The following is a 20,498-nucleotide window of genomic DNA, read 5'->3' on the forward strand; positions in this document are numbered from 1 at the left end:
GGAGCCTGTAGGGAGAATGCAAATGAGGCAGGAGACTGTGTATGGAGGGGAGGGGAGGGAGGGAGACAATAGATAGATGAGAGGATGGTGGAGGCTAGATTGGTAGCTCCCTGCACACCAGGGAATAGGTGTGGGTAAGAAGCTGGTGGAACTCCTATGGTTTTGAATGTGTATCAAGGTTATATTTGACCTTGGAATGACTGCACACAGATTGGGGGTTGGGAGGCTTCTTCATAAAGGCACAAAAATCAAACCAAAAAACGCAACACTTTTTGAATATTTGTAATGCCATGGTTTTTGGGGATCTGACATGGGATGTATTTGAATGTTTGGGGATGAATCTTGAGTATTCTCCTCCTTGGTTACTTCCCTGAGACATCCTCCCCAAACTCCAGCTCGGTGTCTGTAGGACTGTGATGGGATGCATGAGCTCCACACTGGTGAACTGAGGGTTAAGGAGCAGCTCTGGGTCCAAGAAGGCCCTGCCCAGCTGCACCTGCTGGGCATGCTCACAGTGGAGGCAGGGCTCAAAAGGGAGCAGCTCAGTTCAACCTAGCCTAAGCTCCTGCAGAGATGCTGCTGGGGCTCCAGGTGGCTGGGACCAAGCCACTGCAGGCCCTTCATCCACAGGGCCATGACTGATAGAGGAAAACCCTTCGGAGCATGAACAGAGAGAACTCCAGGGGGAATCCAGACACAGACCAGTGGCGTCAGCGAAACGGAAACTGGGATAGGAAGCAGCCTAAGGAGCAGGCATGGAGAGCTCTGGCTGCACAGTGGAACCATTACTCACAGGGTCCTGGATCGGAACCCGGTGAAACAGGGAAGGCTTGAGTTCCCCTACCCACCAGCCATTGACTCTTGCCATTGGGTGACACAGCTGTTGACTCTTGCTGCTGGGCCCTGTTGCCAGGTTCGTACTTCAACCCCCGACAAGGATCCCAGACATGAAAGGTTAAATAAGTATATCCAATTTTCACTAGCAACTTTACTAGAAAAGAAGCAACCGGTCCGTTTTACCATGGATACATTCTCCACCATGAGGTCTGAAATTAAGACCTTGGTGTATGTCTCCAGCCTCCTTTGTAAGATCTGGAGAGTCACAGGATGATGGTGTCTGTCTTTTAAATTGCCACTTTCTGTTGTGATGGGGTGGGGGATTTGGGGATATGCTGTCACAAAGTCAACATGCATGTGGACACCTTTCTCAAAGTCCCATTTTCCTTCAGAAAGGGAAATTACAGCTGTCCAACTATTTCTTAGGCACATGTCAGGGATGGTCAGTGAAGTGCAGGTGTCTCAGGCTGGTGCTCTGGGGAGTTGTTCGTGAATTCCATACTCATGCAATAAAGCTGAATGTTTTGCCGTGCTGATGAGTGTGCTCCTCTCCTCCCGCAGTTTCTGTTAGGTCTGAGGAGGTAAAGGCGTCTGATTCCCACTCCCCCTTGCATTGTGAAGTTTATCTAAAAGTGCTGCTGGCCTACCATTAGGCCTGCACCTCTACCATCTTCAGCACCTTTCTTTTTCCTCATTCCACACCAGGGGAGTCATCAGCCCTCTTAGTGGTTGCATATCAGGTGGAAGGCTGGATATGATTAATTTCAGGTATATGCTCTTCATCTGTCATCGTCTAATTACTCTTGAAGTATCTTTGATCTCTGGAAAGTCTGTGGCCAGTTGCTGTTTTTTCTAGATCAGATTCCAATCCAGCACTAGCACTGACCATGTCTTGCTCATGTCTGATTTATTTTTAGTGAAGTAATTTTTTCCACGATGAGATGAAGAGCCCGCCTGCTGCACTCCTTGCTTTTCAGTAACAACTTGATTAGGAAACACTGGACACTGGTAGAGTCTCCCTCCGGCTCACTCTCTCTCTCGTTGCCTCAGAAGCAAACCTTTTTTAAAATTGTCAGTACACATCCAGCATCCAGCTCCTTCTCTTACACCTCCAGGAAGTAAGAGAACTGGTTGCCACACTCATTTTGATGTTTCATTTAAAAACTGTTCCCAGACCATAAAGTCAGGCATGGCCCACTACTGTCTTTAGAGCCCTGAAAATCTGCTGATATCTGCTTTATATCCGCCAATCATGTCTGCGGATTGCGGATTGGATGCAGATACAAATTTTGTACCTGTGCAGGGCTCTAATCACCTTTGGCATCTGGGTCTCCCTCATTCCACAAGAGAGGGAATCATTAGTATAGCATGCTGAAGGCCCCTCTCCAAAGGAACATCCAAAGGAACTGTATAACAATGTAATGAGTACTTTTAAAGTGGCTTCCTAAATGTACCTGTTGCCATTTTCTCTCCCTCCCCCGTGCCACATGCAAGCTAGTTTGAATTGCTTTTGCGTCTCAGAAATGAACCTGATGCCACTCCGTGGGAAAGAAGCAGTACTACAAGGAATGAAGTAACCTAGAAAGGATATTTCTTTCTATAGTCAGTGACTGGAAGAAGCATGGTGTCAAGTATCGGGGGTAGCCGTGTTAGTCTGTATCCACAAAAACAACAAGAAGTCCAGTGGCACCTTAAAGACGAACAGATTTATTTGAGCATAAGTTTTCGTGGGTAAAAACCGCACTTCTTCAGATGCATGGAGTTAAAGTTACAGATGCAGACATAAATATACTGACACATGACGAGATGGGTCGCTATTTGTCCCGATATTTTGCTTCGGTGCCACTCCGGCTTTTCTTTTTTTTGCGGGGGCGGCAAAAAACCTAGAGCCGGCCCGGGTGGGGGTGAGCCTGTGGCTGCCCCCCCATGTGTCCCGATATTTTGTTCTTGTCAACTGGTCACCCTACATGTAATTAACATCCTATAAAACATGATCAGGTATTATTTGATGGATACAGCTGTGCAGATGTATCACAGTTCATTTAATGGACGAAAAAAATTACATTTTAACTCATTACTGCCTTAGGACAGCAATGCAATTTACTAACTTCCTACTGAATCACACTGTACCTGAAGATTTGCTAAGCAAAATTCTACAGTGGAAAATGACCGATGATTTCCATTTTTATAAGGCACGTCAAAATATATTAACAATTTGAGCGTCAACAGCTTTTCCCGAGAAGCGATCTTCATATTAATAGTTGTATAGAGAGAGTAAGGATGATCATGTGATTATGACATTGGCCTGGAACTGAGATTTAGGAGATCTGGGTTCAGTTCACAGTTCTGCCACAGACTAGCTGTTTGTCATTGGTCCAGTCATTTAATCTCTCCATGCCTCCGTTTCCTATCTGTAAACTTGGGGAAATAGTATTTCCCTCCTTTTTCCAGTCCTGTCTATTTACACTATAAGTTCCTTGGAGGTGGAGACTGTCCCTCACTATGCATATGTATAGTGTCTGGCACAATGGAGTCCTGATTCAGACATAAGCATAATACAAATATAACAATGATAAGAGTTTTCCAAAATTCTCTTCTAGTAACAGGGATAATCAAAAAGCAGCTTAGTTACAACTCTAGCTTCCTTTAATTTAAGAATATCACTACAGAGACCAGCTGGGTGAATTTTTTATATAACACTTATAGCAAGAAGCAAAGCAAGTGGGCTCACTGTTGGGGTGCAGGATGATTGAGCAGCTGCTGGAAGGAATTGGAATGTTTGTGATGGATGAGGTCAGGAGAGTATGGGTAGCGAGAAGTGGGGTTAGACTGGTTCTCACTTGAGCGTGTCCTTTGAATGGTGCAGTTCCTCCCCTACACAGGTTGCTTCTGGAACCTCAAGCCTTCCATCACCTGGATCTCATCTCTGTTGCTGGAATTATTCCACAGCTCATCCCTCATAGTTAATGAATATACCCTGGTCCAAGAACCTTTGCTCCGCTTGCTATGTTTACTGAAAAAATTCCTGAAGCAAAGTCTAGATCACAAAATTGATCAGCCTGCCTCCTATTTTAAAATTCCCACTGACCCTTGCTGGGTTGGAGGGATGTTGTATGCACCTATCACACACCCTTGCCCTGACATTAAGGCAAGGGTATCTAGTCAGGACCAGGAGAAGCTGGGGAAATACCCCTCAGCTCATGGAATACCCAGCCATCCAACTAAATCTCTTCTTGTTCCTCTACCATGGCCTTCAACAGGCATCATACCTCTGTGTACCACTTAACCAATCACCTTACAGCACAGCCCATCCTTTATACCTTATTCATCACCTACTCCCCTCCCACAGTGTACAATTTACATCACAAACATTAAAATCTTTGTCCTTCTGTCCTGGGAAGGATGGGAAGTATAGCAGAGCATGGTGAGCCCTTTAAGGTCAGGTCCTGTTAAAATGGGGGAGATTACTGGCCCCTTTAATAGAATGGGATTTTGGAAAATGTAGTTTCTCAAGAGTGAAGTGTACTCCTGGATCACCTGATCAAAAGGGAATCATGTGTTGAGTGTACTCGGGCCATATAAAAGCGGAGGGGTGATATTGTTGGAGAAGGATTTAGGAAGTGCTTGGTGGCAAGAAGCCCAAAAACCAGGGGAACAAGAAACTGCCTAAAAGGTTCTGTCAAGAGAGGAAAAAGAAGCATGAAACTCAGGAAGCTGTGGAAAGTGTGTGAGAAGGAAGGTCATAGAAGGCAGCTGAGGGGGGTGCAACAAGAAGGAAAAGGCCTGAGGCAATGTATCATTAGCAGGACTGCCAACCCCAGGTGTTCAAAAATCACAATTCAGGCCCCAAAATGGAATGGGATTTACAAAAATAAAAAATAAAAAAGCCAAACATATTTTGGTTCTGTTTATTTGGTGTCTGAGCTCTTTGGGTGCACTCAGCTCACATTTTCAAGCTTTTCTCTGCATCCCTGAGGGCTAGAAACTTACTTTTGTTTTTTAAATGAAAGCTGAGCTTCTCATGTAATTATTTTGCAAAAGCAGACAATTTAGGGATCTGTATGGAGCAGGAGCTTTAAGTAAAACATTGTATATCATGAGACTTGTGATAAAATCATGGGAGTTAGTCACATGGCACTAGAAGGAGCTGGAGGACTGGTGGGTTTACCAATTTATTCTGGGGCTTCAGGGAGCGGGCTTGCAAGCAGGGAAAGAGAGAGGACGTCCCCCCATATATCATCAGTGTAAGGAACTGCTTAGTTAGCTTGGAGGCTATTTATGGTTGTGAGCCCTGAAAGGGAAAGGACTATACCTGAGGTTTGGCTGGAGGGCTAAACCCTAACAAGCCACATTATCTGCCCAGCGGGGGGGGGGGGGGGGGGGAAGATTACAGACCCCCACAAAGGTAGAGGGCAACTGAGGTGCAGATATGTGATCAGATGCTTGGGAGATGTAAGGATTTCATTAAAAGGATCAACAATAAAGGTTCACCCTTGCTCTCGGAAGTGATATGGTGATAGAACAGCAGTCTGGTGTATGCCTTCTGTCTTGGAAGGGAGCATGATATCTTGCTTATTGTACTTTACTTATTTCTGACCATATAGGGATTTTCTCGTTAAACTCTGACATTATTTGACAAGATTCAACTATTGTTTTCCTTAAGGTAACTCCATTGACTTCAGTGTTTCGGATGTATGTTCACTGAAGATGCAGTTCAAGTAACTTCTCTGTAGTTTTGGGCTCAGAAAAACACAAAGTAGAGAGAAACAGTGACGTGTACTGGTGTAAACAGAATCAATTCCCACAGACTTCAATAGTCTTCAATAATCCTGCTTACTCCAGTGCTGAAATTTGTTCCAAATTCAGTATCAGTTAAAGTGGTATGTCTTCAATGGGGAGATTACCTCCTATGCTTTCAGGATGGATTGTCATTTAATATATCTACATCCTCTCTAATTTCTCTCATCCTATAGGATTCAAGCAGTTTTGTTAAAGGCTGGGATATTTTAGCTTTATGTAGTCACTTATTTATTAAGCACAGAGCTTACTCAGTCCCATACAAAACACAAGCATTAAGCCAAAGACCAAATACCTTAAGATTCTTTGGTGGAAAGCAAAAAATGAAAAAAATAATTGAGTGGCTGTGCACATGGAGGGAATCTTAAGTCTTGCTCCAAACGACTCCGAGTGGCATGAATTGCCAAATGACTTGTTAGTAACAGGTAACTTCACACAAGCATCATTAATGTCATTTTCTGGAATGAAGAGAGAATATTGGCTAAACATACAACCTAACTTTTTAGGCTCTATTTACATTTTTAAAAATTGAGTGTAAAAAATGACACCTTAAGCAGTATAACCATCTGGTTTTGAGGCAGATCTGCATGAATTTAGCCAATACAGCTATAGCAAAATGAGCCAGGTTTTTTCTGGCTCCTGTAGCATGATCAGCAGAACTGTCTAAGTGCTGATATCTTTGTCCCTATGACTCGTGATGGTGGGTGAGATGGACAGAAGCCAGCTTGACTCTTGGAGCCCAGGCTGAGTTTGGGGGGTGTCAGTTAGAAATGTTTTTTTTAAAATAATAAATGGAGCATATGTGTGCCCTGATCCTTCAGTCACATATGTATGGTTTGACCCTTGGGTCTGCGAGGATCTGAACGCGGATTGAGGCCTCACAGTGGAAGCAGTGTGGGAGAGGAGCATATTTGTTGTCACCTTGGACAGGCTAACACAACAGAAATAAATCAAGTGCACATAACTTGAGATCACTTCTCTGAAGCACCTTTTTTGTAAATGTGCTTAGATTTTAAAGGGTCAAAACATTAGGCAAGGCTGCTAAAAGAAAAACCACCCAGTACCTTCTGTTGCTGTGCATATGTGGAGGGAGAGGTAGTAGTAATGTAAATAAACTTTTAGTATAGGGTGAGCAGGAAAGCTTTGTTACACAGGGCAGAGAACTCTCCGGTTCCTCTAACCACTTGATATTTTCTGGTAGAACTTCAAGAGGTTTTTCTAAAGTGATGTAGGACTCAAGACCTGTGATTAAAGCAAAAGCTGTTTAAGGAATTTACAGTGTTCATCTCAGTACAGGTCTTCAAATCCCCATTCACCCAATAGAACCTCACCTCCAATCCTCATACCAGTTCCTAATCCCCTGCACCCATCAGATTCCCTCACGCCCCATACACCTAAAGGTCCCTAATCTCCCTGCCAACCCCCCAGTGCCCAGACAGGTCCCAAATACCCCCCATATCCACACTGGTTCTTAATCCATGCCATAGATACACTCCTTCGCATAACCATAAAGTTCCCTCATCCCCCTACCAACCCTCCTCCTTCCCATTCAGGTCCCTAACTCCCCACATACTGGTTCTGTAATTCCCCCAAGCAGATGTTCCCCCCCGGCCCCCCGAATCCCTGCCTTGAGCAGCCCAGCCCCATCAGTACCTGAGCCCTCCCATGGCCATACAGATAATAACTCCCCACATGCCTAGGGCCGCTCCCTGACGCCCCAGCAAGTCCCGCCCCCTGCAGCTCCCCGCCCCCTCCTCCGCCCCTAGCAGCCCCCCCCGCAAGTCCCGCCCCCTGCAGCTCCCCGCCCCCTCCTCCGCCCCTAGCAGCCCCCCCTCCCCCACAAGTCCCGCCCCCTGCAGCTCCCCGCCCCCTCCTCCGCCCCCAGCAGCCCCCCCCGCAAGTCCCGCCCCCTGCAGCTCCCCGCCCCCTCTTCCGCCCCCAGCAGCCCCCCCTCCCCCACAAGTCCCGCCCCCTGCAGCTCCCCGCCCCCTCCTCCGCCCCCAGCAGCCCCCCCTCCCCCACAAGTCCCGCCCCCTGCAGCTCCCCGCCCCCTCCTCCGCCCCCAGCAGCCCCCCTCCCCCAGCAAGTCCCGCCCCCTGCAGCTCCCCGCCCCCTCCTCCGCCCCCAGCAGCCCCCCCTCCCCCACAAGTCCCGCCCCCTGCAGCTCCCCGCCCCCTCCTCCGCCCCCAGCAGCCCCCCCCCTCCCCCAGCAAGTCCCGCCCCCTGCAGCTCCCCGCCCCCTCCTCCGCCCCCAGCAGCCCCCCTCCCCCAGCAAGTCCCGCCCCCTGCAGCTCCCCGCCCCCTCCTCCGCCCCCAGCAGCTCCCCGCCCCCTCCTCCGCCCCCAGCAGCCCCCCCTCCCCCACAAGTCCCGCCCCCTGCAGCTCCCCGCCCCCTCCTCCGCCCCCAGCAGCCCCCCTCCCCCAGCAAGTCCCGCCCCCTGCAGCTCCCCGCCCCCTCCTCCGCCCCCAGCAGCCCCCCTCCCCCAGCAAGTCCCGCCCCCTGCAGCTCCCCGCCCCCCCCTCCGCCCCCAGCAGCCCCCCCCGCAAGTCCCGCCCCCTGCAGCTCCCCGCCCCCTCCTCCGCCCCCAGCAGCCCCCCCCTCCCCCAGCAAGTCCCGCCCCCTGCAGTTCCCCGCCCCCTCCTCCGCCCCCAGCAGCCCCCCCTCCCCCACAAGTCCCGCCCCCTGCAGCTCCCCGCCCCCTCCTCCGCCCCCAGCAGCCGCCCCTCCCCCAGCAAGTCCCGCCCCCCGGGCTGGTCCCTCCAATTAACACTCAGCGCCCTCCCTTCTCCCGCCCCGCAGCTGTGGGGGCGGCGCGCGGGCCGGGCCCGGGCCGAGGAGCCGCCGCCATCATGGAGCTGGGGCAGGTGCCGCTGCGCTTCTCCCGCCTGCCCATGTTCCCCTTCTTCGACGCGGCGCATTACCTGGCCTCCGTCATGGCGCTGAAGGAGCAGCGGGGTGAGCCCCGCCCCCGCCCCCGCCCCGTGCCGGGTCCCTGGGCCCCCCCGCCCCCCCGCGGCGCCCCAACCGCCGCGCCCGTCCCCGCCGGGAGCCCCGGGCGGCCCCCCCGCCCCGTCAGGCGGGACCCCCCGGCGGGACACGGCTGCCCAGCAGGGCCGGGGGCGGGACCCCCCGGCGGCCTCCCGCAACCCGCGGGGCGGGGGGTATAGGGTAACCCCCCCCATCTGTCTGCAGCAGCGTCGGCCCCGGGCTTTGGGGGGCGGTGCGCGGGGGCCCCCCACATCCACTTCTCCCCCCCCCGTCCAGCCTGCCCCCCCCGCGCGCCCTTTGCTGGGCGCTTCTCCCCGCCCCGCCGGCCGCTCGCGGCCCCTGCCCTCGCGCTTCACGGGTGCTTACCGTGTCTGTCTTGACATGTTCTGTTGCCCATTTAAGTTCTAACTTTGTGAGTCCTCCCCCCCCCCCGCCCATGATTTGTCTTTGCTGTGAACATTTAAATAGATAGAAATGGGGGGGGGAATGGTTAAACCCATAATGTTGCACAACCGCCAGTTCTCTCCCGAAGCTTTAGGTTTCTCATGTCTGTTCCAATACAATTTCTAGTGGCCTCTGTCCTGTCTAACTTAGTGGCAAATTAGGGGAAAACTTTCTGTAAAAAACTTTGAAATGAGTGCCCCTCAAGCAGGGAGACCCAAATGTTCTGTAGGGATTTGTAGGGATAAGTCTCTTGTTATTGACTTTATATTTGTGCACTTCAAGTCAGGTGATGGGGCTCTTGCTGCTATTCTTTTACCTAAAATTATAGTGCTCATCCTTTTATCTAGGTGCCTTTTGACAGTTTTGAAATATACAACCATGAAGAACCCCTTCATTAATCAGCATATTCCCAACAAATAGCAATAAATCAGCAACAAAAGGCACATAGTTATGATCTCCTACCAATGCCATGCCTTCCCATTTTCTCAAGCTAGGGAAAATAAATGGACAAATAGTCCAGTAACTTGCTGGTTGAAAGCCTTGCTATTGGTGCTTGATTTTTTTTTTTTCTGCATGGCTTTGGACAGAAGGGATGAGGTGGTTGAAGTTCCTTGGAAATTCAAAACATAGCATTTTTTGAAGGATTGAACAAAGATGGGCCCAGAAACTCTCCAGAGTCAACATGACACTTGGGCATGTAGAAGCTAATTCAACTGTTATAAGAGTAAATCCTCCCCTGCTATGGAAAGCTGTGTTGTAGCATTTCCAACATTTTTCTTCTGCATATGAGTTGGGGCAATATTTGGAAAGTCTGTGGTGGAGTGCAAGCTCTGTGGGGCTTGTTGTGCACTATTGGATTTGGGGCTATTAACTAGCCTTCACCTCTCATAGAGTTGAGTCAAGTGTTGTATAGATTAATCCAGCCTTGAGACTGGAATAACTACTGTAGAGTGACTTCAAAGATTGGGAAAGTTCCTCTGCCCCAGAGTAACTTCCCTATATCTGGGTCTTTGGCAGTTCATGACTGTTTTATCAGACTTAGGCAGATTTAGGAAGACCATTGCATTGCTCTGTTTACTTCACATTTGGAAGGCTGTTTGCTACCAGAAGGGCTAGACGCTTTATTTTTGTTTAAAAAGCTTATTCTGCAATAACTGATGAGTAAATTCACCAAGAGAAGTTTTACTGTTTGCCATTAGCATGTGCATTTGCCAAGGCTTGCTTATTACTAACAATGTGTCCAACAATATTTGAAATTGATCTAGGTAAAATAAGTGGAAAAAATCTAAACAAGACTATAAATATATGCAGTGTCAGTTATTTGCGTAATATCAAAGTGTGGTAGGCAGATGCATTAAAAATACCTAAACCACACATTTCTGTCTTCCACAGATACTAATCTATGCTGATTACTCTAATAGTAATGTTAATAGCTTTCTTTTTTTACTAAACCTCTTGCTTCTCCTGCTAGATTGTAACATCTCTGTGTAAGCCAATTGTGGTAGTAAATTCCCTACTGTAAAAGTGATTGTGATGTCACAAATATTGGCTTATGACATTAAAGGAACAAGCAGTTTAAAAGTGAGAAATCTCCTATGTATAGATAACGGAGAAGATGTTGCATTACTTTCAAGTTCCAAATTCCTCTGAACTTCGGAATTGGGTCCAAATTGGAGATGGACATTAGTGAAGAAAGGACCTACTTCTCTCCCCCTCTTATGGCACATCTTCAGTATGGCTTGAGTAAAATGTTGCATTTTAGAAAGTTTGCTTTAGTGGCAGCAGTTTCCTAGCTCTGGCTAGAGCTGGACAAATAATTCGTAACTACTCATTTGACATATTTTTATCTTTCTGTTTTGACAGGCTTGAACAGAGCTTGATTTTAAAAAATAATTACTATTTAGAACTACAAGCTGAATTTCAGTGAATAAATCTTCATCTGTTACTCGTTTGCAAGCAGTTCATTGTGGCTAGTTGATATTGAAAGTTTAAGCTGTTGAGTAAATTGGGTACTTTGGTCTTAGGGTATATTTTTGTTCCCTGATTGTAATTTTTTGTCTGACTTGCTTTTCTTTCGCATGCCTCACTTTAGTATCTGTGCATCTCACATACATAATGAAATACCCACATTTTACAGATGGATGATCTGATTCAATGATTAAAGATTGGTGCAAGGTCACACAGGAAGTATGTGAAGAGCCAGAAATAGAGCCCCAATCTCCTGTGTCCTCCGTCCACTACTTTAAATACAAGAAGATTTTAGAATCTTCCTATTTTAGAATCAGGTTTCTGGTAGGAACACTTATGTATACATATTCAAAATTTATTTTCCATTAATACTCTCCAGTATTTGCTTAATTTTTTTGTTGCTTCTACACGTACTCCTATCAGCAAACTACAATGCTGTAAATGACCATAGAATCGGTTTGAGCATACATTGTATTCACTTAGAAATTTCAATTAAAATACATAAATTTGTGTTTGTAGTATTTATCTTGGTTTAAGTATAGCTCATTTTCTAATTTGAGCATGGAATTAGTAATTTTTTTTGTGGGGAAAGGGGCATTGAGCGCCCCCCCCCAAAAGAACTGAAACATAAATATTGAAGTTGTGAATGGGTCAAAATTATTCCAGCTGTAACTCAGTCAGTAGACTTGCAGTATATGTGGTGTCCCATCGTGTCACAGCATAGTCAGTCAGCAGCCTGCATTTAGCATCCTATTTTATTACATTGAGGGTTTACCGCATTCTTTTTAGAAAATGACTTTACTTTTTTGAAATGCTTTCTTTGTTTTCACAACTTAAACTTTGGACCATCTGTATTATGTAGGACTCCAAATTTATTCTTTTTCTAAGTACTCTGTAGGGATAATTTGTGGAAACTGTACCTTTTATTAGTAATGGCATGGTTACCTGTTAAAGTATGAGCTTTTTTTAAGAGAAAAAAACTTCTTTACTATACTTTTGATACACTTTATGACATAAGAAACATTTTCTTTAAATTGTGAAGGGAAATTTGGTGTTCACGAGTGAGGTACTGGTGCCACTTGTTAGTCATATTTAATGTAGAGTTTTTTTATTTATAGGATTCTCCACATAAACTGATGTTTTTTCAGGAGAATTATAGAATCCTTGGCATAGGGTTTTGATAAGTGAATCTGATCCTTTTTTTTTTTTTAGTGCTAAGTTGTTATTGTTAGTAACTATATTCTTACTAAAAGAAAAGGAGGACTTGTGGCACCTTAGAGAAAAGTCCTCCTTTTCTTTTTGCGAATACAGACTAACACGGCTGTTACTCTGAAACCTATATTCTTACTGATATGGAAACTAAGTAATCTTGAATAGTGTTTAAAAGTATTTTATTTTAAAAGGGTTTTTTATTTCACCCTTTAGGTGTATAACCAAGACAAGCATGGTGTGTGATATTAATCATTAATTTTGTAGGTTGGAGGAGGACAGTGAGGAAGAAGTGACAGGGGAGAGCATTGAAAAGCAGGGCTTTGTCGCACTTTTTTACAAGAATAGTTATTTAATGTCAAACATTTTTTTTTTAAAAACCAACAGAAAACTTGTATTCCGCATCAGCCTCTGCTTTTGAAACCTAAACTTCACCCCTAAACTACAGTATTTGCAGACTAGTTGGTTTTGCTCAAATCACATTCTGCATGATTTCATGATGCCTCATTAGCGTTAAAGGATGCTTCATGGGACAAACATAAATGACAGTTAATTTGTAAGTGAATGACCTACTTAAAATTGAATTTCTGTGTTTTTGAAGGTTTTATTCCACCCATAATGTTGTTAGCAATAGTAATGCTAAAGGACAGTTAGCATTGAAGCAACAAGCTTTCTAGCTATGTCAGCACTATAGCAAGAAAACAATGATTGAATTGCAAAACACCAGTGTTTAGAGCCCAGAGACTTTTAATGATGCCTAGCATAATCTTTGCTGGGCTACCTTTATAGTTGTGATTTGTTTGTGATACTTAAACTTTTTATTGCTTAGTGCAGAGATTCCCGAACTTTGATCTCTGCTGGCTTTTGGGGAGCAGGTTGGTCATGTGATGATACAGTATTTAGTTTCCAGCTGCTTTGCTGTCGTCAAAGATTGCTAAGAAGAGCTGAAGTATGAAAAAGCAGGTGGAAACAGGGAAGAAGCAGTCAGTTTATCTACCTCTACTAGGGACTGCTGCTGTGGACGAGGAGGAGACTAAATAGGAGCCATCCTTAGGCCTGGTCTGCAATACATGGTTAGGTCGATGTAAGCTGCCTTGTGTTCTCTTAGCTGTACAAGTGTCTTCGCTTAAATTTGACTCCCGCCTGTGTAAGTGCCTCGCTACGCCAATTTAGTGACACCACCTATCTGAGTGGTGAAGAGTCATGGTTAATGTAATTAGGTTGCCGTAGTGTCCGTGTAGACACTACACTGCTTACATTGACTGTTACTAGCCTTCAGGAGCCATTCCACAATGCCCCACGCTGACAAGATAATCGATACAAGCGGTTCTGGTGAGGATGCGCAGTGCTGACACAAGGAGCCAAGTGTGAGCGCGCACAAGTGATTTAATAACTGTGGTGGCTGTATTCTGATGTAAGTTAGGTTGACATAATTTGGTGAAACTGCCCAACCAGGTTCACAGCCACGGAGGGTACCTAGTCAACATGATGGAGCCGTACTGTGACAGGGAGAGGCTGGTACTGGCCGTGTGTGGCCAGTGGGAGAAGGGAGAAGATCCCCTGGTGGGTCTCTTCCCTGAGACAGGAGCCAGCGCCTTGCTGGAATCAGTTCCCCTCTCTGACCAGCTAACCCCTGCCCAGCAGGCAGGGATCAGAGAGATGCTGCATTCCTACCAACAGCTGTTTTCCAACTGGCCTGGGCTCACTAAGAGCTGGAGCTGTCCACTGTTCGGAGATGGGAGCTGGCCCTCCCATCAGGTGTGCCCCCTTCAGAGTAGCTGGGAACACAGCCCAGGCCCTGGCGGCAGAGGTCAGAGACATGCTGGCTTTAGGGATGATGCAGCCATCCACTAGCCTTGGGGGGCCTCTCCTGTGGTTCTGGACCTCAGGCCACAAAGAATCGGATCAACCCATTTTTCCTATTGGAAGCTCAATGCCATCACACTATGCTGTGTTCCTGTCGACTAATAAACCTTCTCTTTTACTGGCTGGCTGAAAGTCACGTCTGACTGTGGAGTTGTGGTGCTGGGCCCTCTGGCTTCCCCAGGAGCCCCACCTGGGTGGACTCGCTGTGGGAAGTGCACAGTGTGGAAGGGGATGCTGAATGCTCCGAGGTCAGACCCAGGAAGGTCGAAACTGTGTAAGCTGCTTGCCCTGGTGATAGTATGCTCAGAGAGAGGAGGCATGCTCCCCCAGAGTCCTGACTGGCTTCCTACGGAGCAGTTCCAGAGCATCGCCCTGATGACTCTGTGACACACAAGTGATTTAATAACTGCGTTGGCTGTATGCTGACGTAAGTTAGGTTGACATAATTTTTGTCGACATGGCCCTAGTCTGTATCTATACTAAGGAACCTAAATATTAGTGGATTTTTTTTGACAGTATTGGTGAGAGCCCTAATGTAAATATGATTCCAGCAGCATCTGGAGTCTTAAGCACTGTGTTGTTAATTAATACAGCATCTAAGCAGTTCTTAATTAACACATGATAAAAATACAAGAAACTCCTGAAAATTTGGTTGCATTAGGATTCTATTGGTGTTACTACTGGGAAGCTTTTGCTGAAGATTCCTAGTGTGGACATCGCCTTTAGGACTGGAACGCACCGTCACCAGTGTGGAGAAGTTATGTCGTGGGGCTTGTCTACACTCGCAACCTTAAAGCGCTGCCATAGCAGCGCTTTAATGTGGCTTGTATAGTCACGGCACAGCGCTGGGGGAGAGCTCTAAAAAAACCACCTCCATGGTGGGCGTAGCTACCAGCATGACTATCAGCTTTGGTGCACTGTCTATTCTGGCACGCTACAGCACTGAAACTTGTGTTTTTTCACACCCATGAGCGAGAAAGTTGCAGCTCTGTAACGTGCCAGTGTAGACAAGCCCATGGAGAATGCAGCCAGTTGTCAGGGAAGCGCATGGAGGGGGTTGGGAAAGAGGAACAAAAGAGGGAGTGTGATTAACTTCTTAAACAAAAAAACCCCCAAACAAACACACACACACTTACTGCATTAAATAGCTAGAAATACCCTCAAATGTTTTTTGCCCTCCTGTTGCTATTAGAAAGCCTGCCAAACAGAAAACTGAGAATATAGGAGAGACAGTGAATTAGATTACTTGGAAAATGCTGTCAGAAATGCACAGAGTAAACTAGAAAAAATAAAAATGTTTCTCTAAGCTTTCAGGTATAATCTTATTTGTTTACAGTAACAAATAGCACGTACAGTTTTTTGTCAGAAATGTGATTTATTTTGGTGATGCCCCCACTGCACCTCAAAACCGATTGCTGCTGCCTACTGCAGGCAGTCTTACTGTATAGGGTTGTTCTGTTGAGTTTTTATTCATTACCTCTATCACTGTGTCTAGGTGCAGGTACAAAATATAAAAAGCAAAGATTATTAAAATGTAAGACACTGTATCAGCTGGAAAACTTTCCCTTCCAGCCCAGGAATGAGAAAAGGAGCCTCAGCTACTAAACTCTGATCTGTTTGACAGCTTAGGGGGTCATCTCTTAGATCTTTTATACATCTACTATAATGCATCTTCTATCTATATCTGAGTTTACACCAGGCCTAGACAGTACTGTTGAACACCTGATCCTGTGTCTGAGGGAGATTGCTAGCTCTTATCCATGCCCCTATCTGGCTAAAACTGACGTGGTGATGGTAGGTTGAAGAGAGCTATTGGAAGATATGCCAAGGATTATTGCTACACCTATGTTTGAGAGGATGTGCCTGCCACTTGTGAAGTGGTGTTACTGCATCCCCAGTACTGTTAGATGATCATATGGCAGCAGTGTCCAAGAATGCTTCTTTACTGTCTGCACCTGGCTGGAAAACTCAGGTTTTTTGGATGTGGACCCTGTTATCTTGATACGTACTTTTGTCACTCCAAGACTGGGTAAGTACAATACATTCTGCATGGGGCTGTAACTTTAATCAGTCCAGAAACTAAGACTAGTGCAGAATGCAGCAGTCTGCCTATTAAATGGTACTTCCCAGTTGCAGCACATGATACCTGTACTCAGTGATTTACATGGGATACCTTTTGGTTTCCTGATTGAATTTTAAATGTTGTGTTTGAACTATAAAGCCCTCAATAGCTTGGGAACTTGCTGCTTGAGATACTGCCTCTCTCCTTGTGCCATATTGCCACAGCTGTGAATAGTGGGCATGTGCTAGGTGGATACTCCTTAATTTAAGAGGTGGAGCATGGTTAAAAGAGATGGTAGTGTATTCTCTGTGAGGGTCCCTCAGCTCTGTAATAGATTCCTTTCCTCAATCTAAATAGCCATTTGTTCTGATGTGAAGGGCATGCTGCAAGGTTAATCTATTTGTACCTTTTAATGCAGGGGGAGGGAAATAGTTTTGTTGGAGGTTTAGTCCTGTTGGCTGGCAGAGGGGTAAGCTGCTGTTTAATTTATTTCTGGTTTTGTAATGTATTTGGGGGGGCAGGGCAAGAGCTCTGGATAGGTGCCCCTTTTATTATCATAGAAATCCAAATAAATATTTAAAAAACCTAAACTACCCCATATTCTGCATGTCTTCCCCTCCTGTATGTGAATCCTCATTTTATAATATGGGATCTGGATCTAATGACCCTTTTATACACTTCACATGTGTCATTAAGTGAACCTGATTGTTCACCCAGATCATTATCTCCTTTGTTAACCTTGTCAATTACAATTAAACTTAATTAACTGCAACTTTAATGCCCAAAGCACTGATAATAGTATTCAAGCTGAATAGATATCCTCTGATTTTGAACATTAATAATTATTGCAGTGTTGTAAAAACAAATCATGCAATACATATTAAATCTTTAGTCTGTATTTTGTGTTTAAATTTGAAACTCCAAGAAACTAGTTGGTGTCAGTTTTGTAAACTTGGCTTTTGTGCTGGAGTTCAGATATAAAAACTGACTTTACTGGATATTTGCTTGTATCTATGATTAGAAATACCGCCTTTTATGAATATTCCAATTAAGTGAATATAGTAAGGGCTGTGTGTTGCCTTTGATCCACTTGTGCATTTTTTGATATCCATAGGGGTCTTCTCATCGTTCAAGGATAGTTTAAAAAGGATCATTAGAGGGCATCTTTATCTTCTGAATTTCAGTTGCTTGTAATAACCTGTGGGCTGGAAATGTACTTTTTCTCTTAGTATAACTCTTCTCTCTCCCTTTGGCAACCATTCCTTTTCCTATGCTTAGAGCAGAGATTAAATTTAATATTGCTTGCTTTCTTGTTTGTACATCTCTAGGGACACTTTCACTTTACCAAATGACAGGTTTGAGTAGCAGCCATGTTAGTCTGTATCCGCAAAAAGAACAGGAGTACTTGTGGCACAAATTTATTAGAGCATAAGCTTTTGTGAGCTACAGCTCACTTCATTGGATGCATAGAATGGAACGTATAGTAAGAAGATATATATACATTTTTTTTCTCCTGCTGATAGCTCATCTTAATTAGCCTCTTACAGTTTGTGTGGCAACTTCCACCATGTGTGTATGTCTCTCTTCTTACTATATGTTCCATTCTATACATCCAATGAAGTGGGCTGTAGCCCACGAAAGCTTATGCTAAAATAAATTTGTTAGTCTCTAAGGTGCCACAAGTACTCCTGTTCACTTTACCAAATGTAGTTTAGGGCTTACAAGAGGAGGAAGGGGAAAAACAAAACTTGATTTTAATTCAAAAATATTTAGAAGCTGCAATGGAAATTGTAGACTGATTTAAAAAGGTAAAATGTGGAAGGAAGTTGTGGTAACTGGGATGGGTTGGACCCCCTTTCTGGGATGACAGCTGATGTACTGGGGTTTCACTGAGCCCCTTCTGATCCACCAGCCTGGATTCCTTCTCTCTGTTGTGTTGAATTAGGCTCTCCGGTCTCTTGCAGCATGCACACACAGTTAGGGCCACACACAGCTGCAGACATAGACTGAAGTGAGCTCTGTGAGAGGATTCACCAAGCACTCACATGCACACCCCCTTTGGGGAATAAACCCAAAATAAAGCGGTCTTGCGCTGTATAGAAAGATCTGTACAGGGCAAGCTCATAAAAATTGCCCGTCTCCCTCAATGTGAAGAGAGAGATGCACAACTTCTTGCCCCCACCCAGTTAAAAATTGCACAAACTGGGTTTAATAAACAGAACAAATTTATTAACTATAAAAGGCAGATTTTAAGTGATTATAAGGGATAACAAACAGAACAAAGCAGATTACTGAGCAAATATAAGAAAACATGCATACTAAGCTTAAGATCATAGAGACTGGCTCACTGATGAAGTGAGCTGTAGCTCACGAAAGCTTATGCTCTAATAAATTGGTTAGTCTCTAAGGTGCCACAAGTACTCCTTTTCTTTTTGCGAATACAGACTAACACGGCTGTTACTCTGAAACCTGGTTTCAAGAAGTCATTTTTCACCCTAAATGTTATTTTAGGCAAGTTGCAGAGTTTCTGTAGCTTGGAGTTCCAGTTATTTCTTCTTACAGACTGGACCCCTTTCTCAATCTGTACTCACCCCTCCCTTTCCCCTCAGGTTAGTTCCTTTGTCCCTTCATCCCTTCAGGTACTTTCAGCAGTACTTCTTGGGTAGGCAGTGGAGGAGAGTCTAGATTAACCCCCTCGCCAGCCTTAAAAAGGATTTACCTAAGGTGGGAAACTTTTGTTTAATCCCCATCCCTCTACAGGGGAAAAGCACCAGCAGTGTTCAAGGTGGTATTTTGGTCAGGTGATCTTATCACCTGACCTTGCAGTGTCAAAGCAACTGTGAAACCAGATTTATTTGCAGTGTCCACAGGAAGGAACTCCAGGCAGATGGGAGATCCACATCTTCAAAGACTCATTGTCTTTTTCTAATGGCCCAGTAAGTCTGATTGCTTACTGTCTGGTCGGCGTTTCCCCAAGTACACACAGTTGTAATTGTTATATAGTCAGTATTCCTAACTTTAAATACAGAAATGATACATGCATACAAATTGGATATTCATAGTAAATCATAACCTTTCCAATGATATCTTACACGAGTCATCTTGCATAAAGTATATCTTAGTTATGCCATATTCATATCATAGCCATATTTCTATAAAGAATATGGGGTGTAACGTTAGTCATTTCATCTGTCCAGTTCAGCAAAGCAATGTTTTGAATAGTAACTTGAAAGTACGTTTGAATCCTGACCATCTGAGACTTGCTGAGAGTGAGATTAGTCTCCCCCTCATCCCAAAAATATACTCTCTTCTTCCTCTCTCCCTCCCATCCCCCAGTAGTCAGATACACATTTAAGTTGGATCACCCTCTGAAAAATGTCAGAACAGTGTTAGTCTCCCATATCCCTGCAGACAAATTATGTACATATAGTTGCATGGAAAGCAATTTTAAAACTTTCTCCATGAATGCTCATGCATCTGTATAGGGAAGATTTCAGGATCTGAAGGTGGGATTAAATTTTTGCCTCCCTTCTCTACAAACTAGGAAAGGGGGGGAGAATACTTTAGTGTGTAATAGGGGGCAGTAGTCCCAACATTTCAGTCTGAGAGAGTGCAGTGCATGAATGCCCTTAACTTGATTACAAAAATGGGACAGGATGGGAGTGATTGTTTTTGTCATTTTAGGGCTAATGTGACTAAACCAAGGTGTGAGCTGGCAATGCTTCAAAGTAGAATTGATAAAAATCCATAAGTCTTTCTAGCAATCAAAAAGTTATTTTATCACATCCGTAGATATGCAGGGTGCTTATCTCCATACACGTGTTGATCCTTTTAATCAAAGATGCTTTCATCATTTTCCCTGTTAGTTACATACTTGCAATATCAAGAATTTCCATTAAGCCCAGTAGCCATATCTGGAGTATTTCTCAAACTACTGTCCTTAGGCTGGCTGCCATTATGATACAGAATATAGCTGTCAGAACTGGATTATTGACCTGGGAACCATCTCTCACTCAGGAGTTGTAGTAATCAGAGTAATTTATTGTATCATAATCTGGGACTAATAATCAAGAGTTTAACACTGTCTACTGATATACATTTAAGCCTTTTTTTAAATACAAAACTAGGCAAAGCCATTATAGAGCAAAAGTACAATAATAAGAGTAAATCCAATATCCATAAATGAATGGAGCTAGGCTGTTATCAGTGGTGGCAGATGACAGAACAAGAAGTAATGGTCTCAAGTTGCGGTGGGGGAAGTCTAGGTTGGATAGTAGGAAACACTATTTCATTAGGAGGGTGGTGTGAAGCATTGGAATGAGTTAC

The 20,498-nt window shown here is 44.9% G+C and overlaps 1 protein-coding gene and 1 long non-coding RNA gene across 3 annotated transcripts in view; one reads left to right on the forward strand and one right to left on the reverse strand.

Moving 5' to 3' along the window:
• Positions 1–5,840: 5,840 nt before the first annotated feature.
• Positions 5,841–9,040, reverse strand: LOC140911888 (uncharacterized). The gene is made up of 3 exons (XR_012159183.1): positions 8,990–9,040; positions 6,699–6,876; positions 5,841–6,092 (listed from the first exon to the last, which is right to left on the reverse strand). It is a non-coding gene; the product is annotated as an uncharacterized lncRNA (long non-coding RNA).
• TMEM38B (transmembrane protein 38B) overlaps positions 8,422–20,498 on the forward strand; it is a 50,837-nt gene continuing 38,760 nt past the window's right edge. The window contains exon 1 of one of the 2 annotated variants that reach the window (XM_073345987.1): positions 8,422–8,590. In XM_073345987.1, coding sequence (XP_073202088.1) covers positions 8,485–8,590 — 106 coding nt within the window. In that variant the 5' untranslated portion in view covers positions 8,422–8,484. The remainder of the gene's footprint in view (positions 8,591–20,498) is intronic. The other variant, XM_073345988.1, reaches the window with a different exon arrangement.

Source organism: Lepidochelys kempii, chromosome 5 (assembly GCF_965140265.1).
Source record: "Lepidochelys kempii isolate rLepKem1 chromosome 5, rLepKem1.hap2, whole genome shotgun sequence".
Lineage (NCBI taxonomy): Eukaryota > Metazoa > Chordata > Testudines > Cheloniidae > Lepidochelys > Lepidochelys kempii.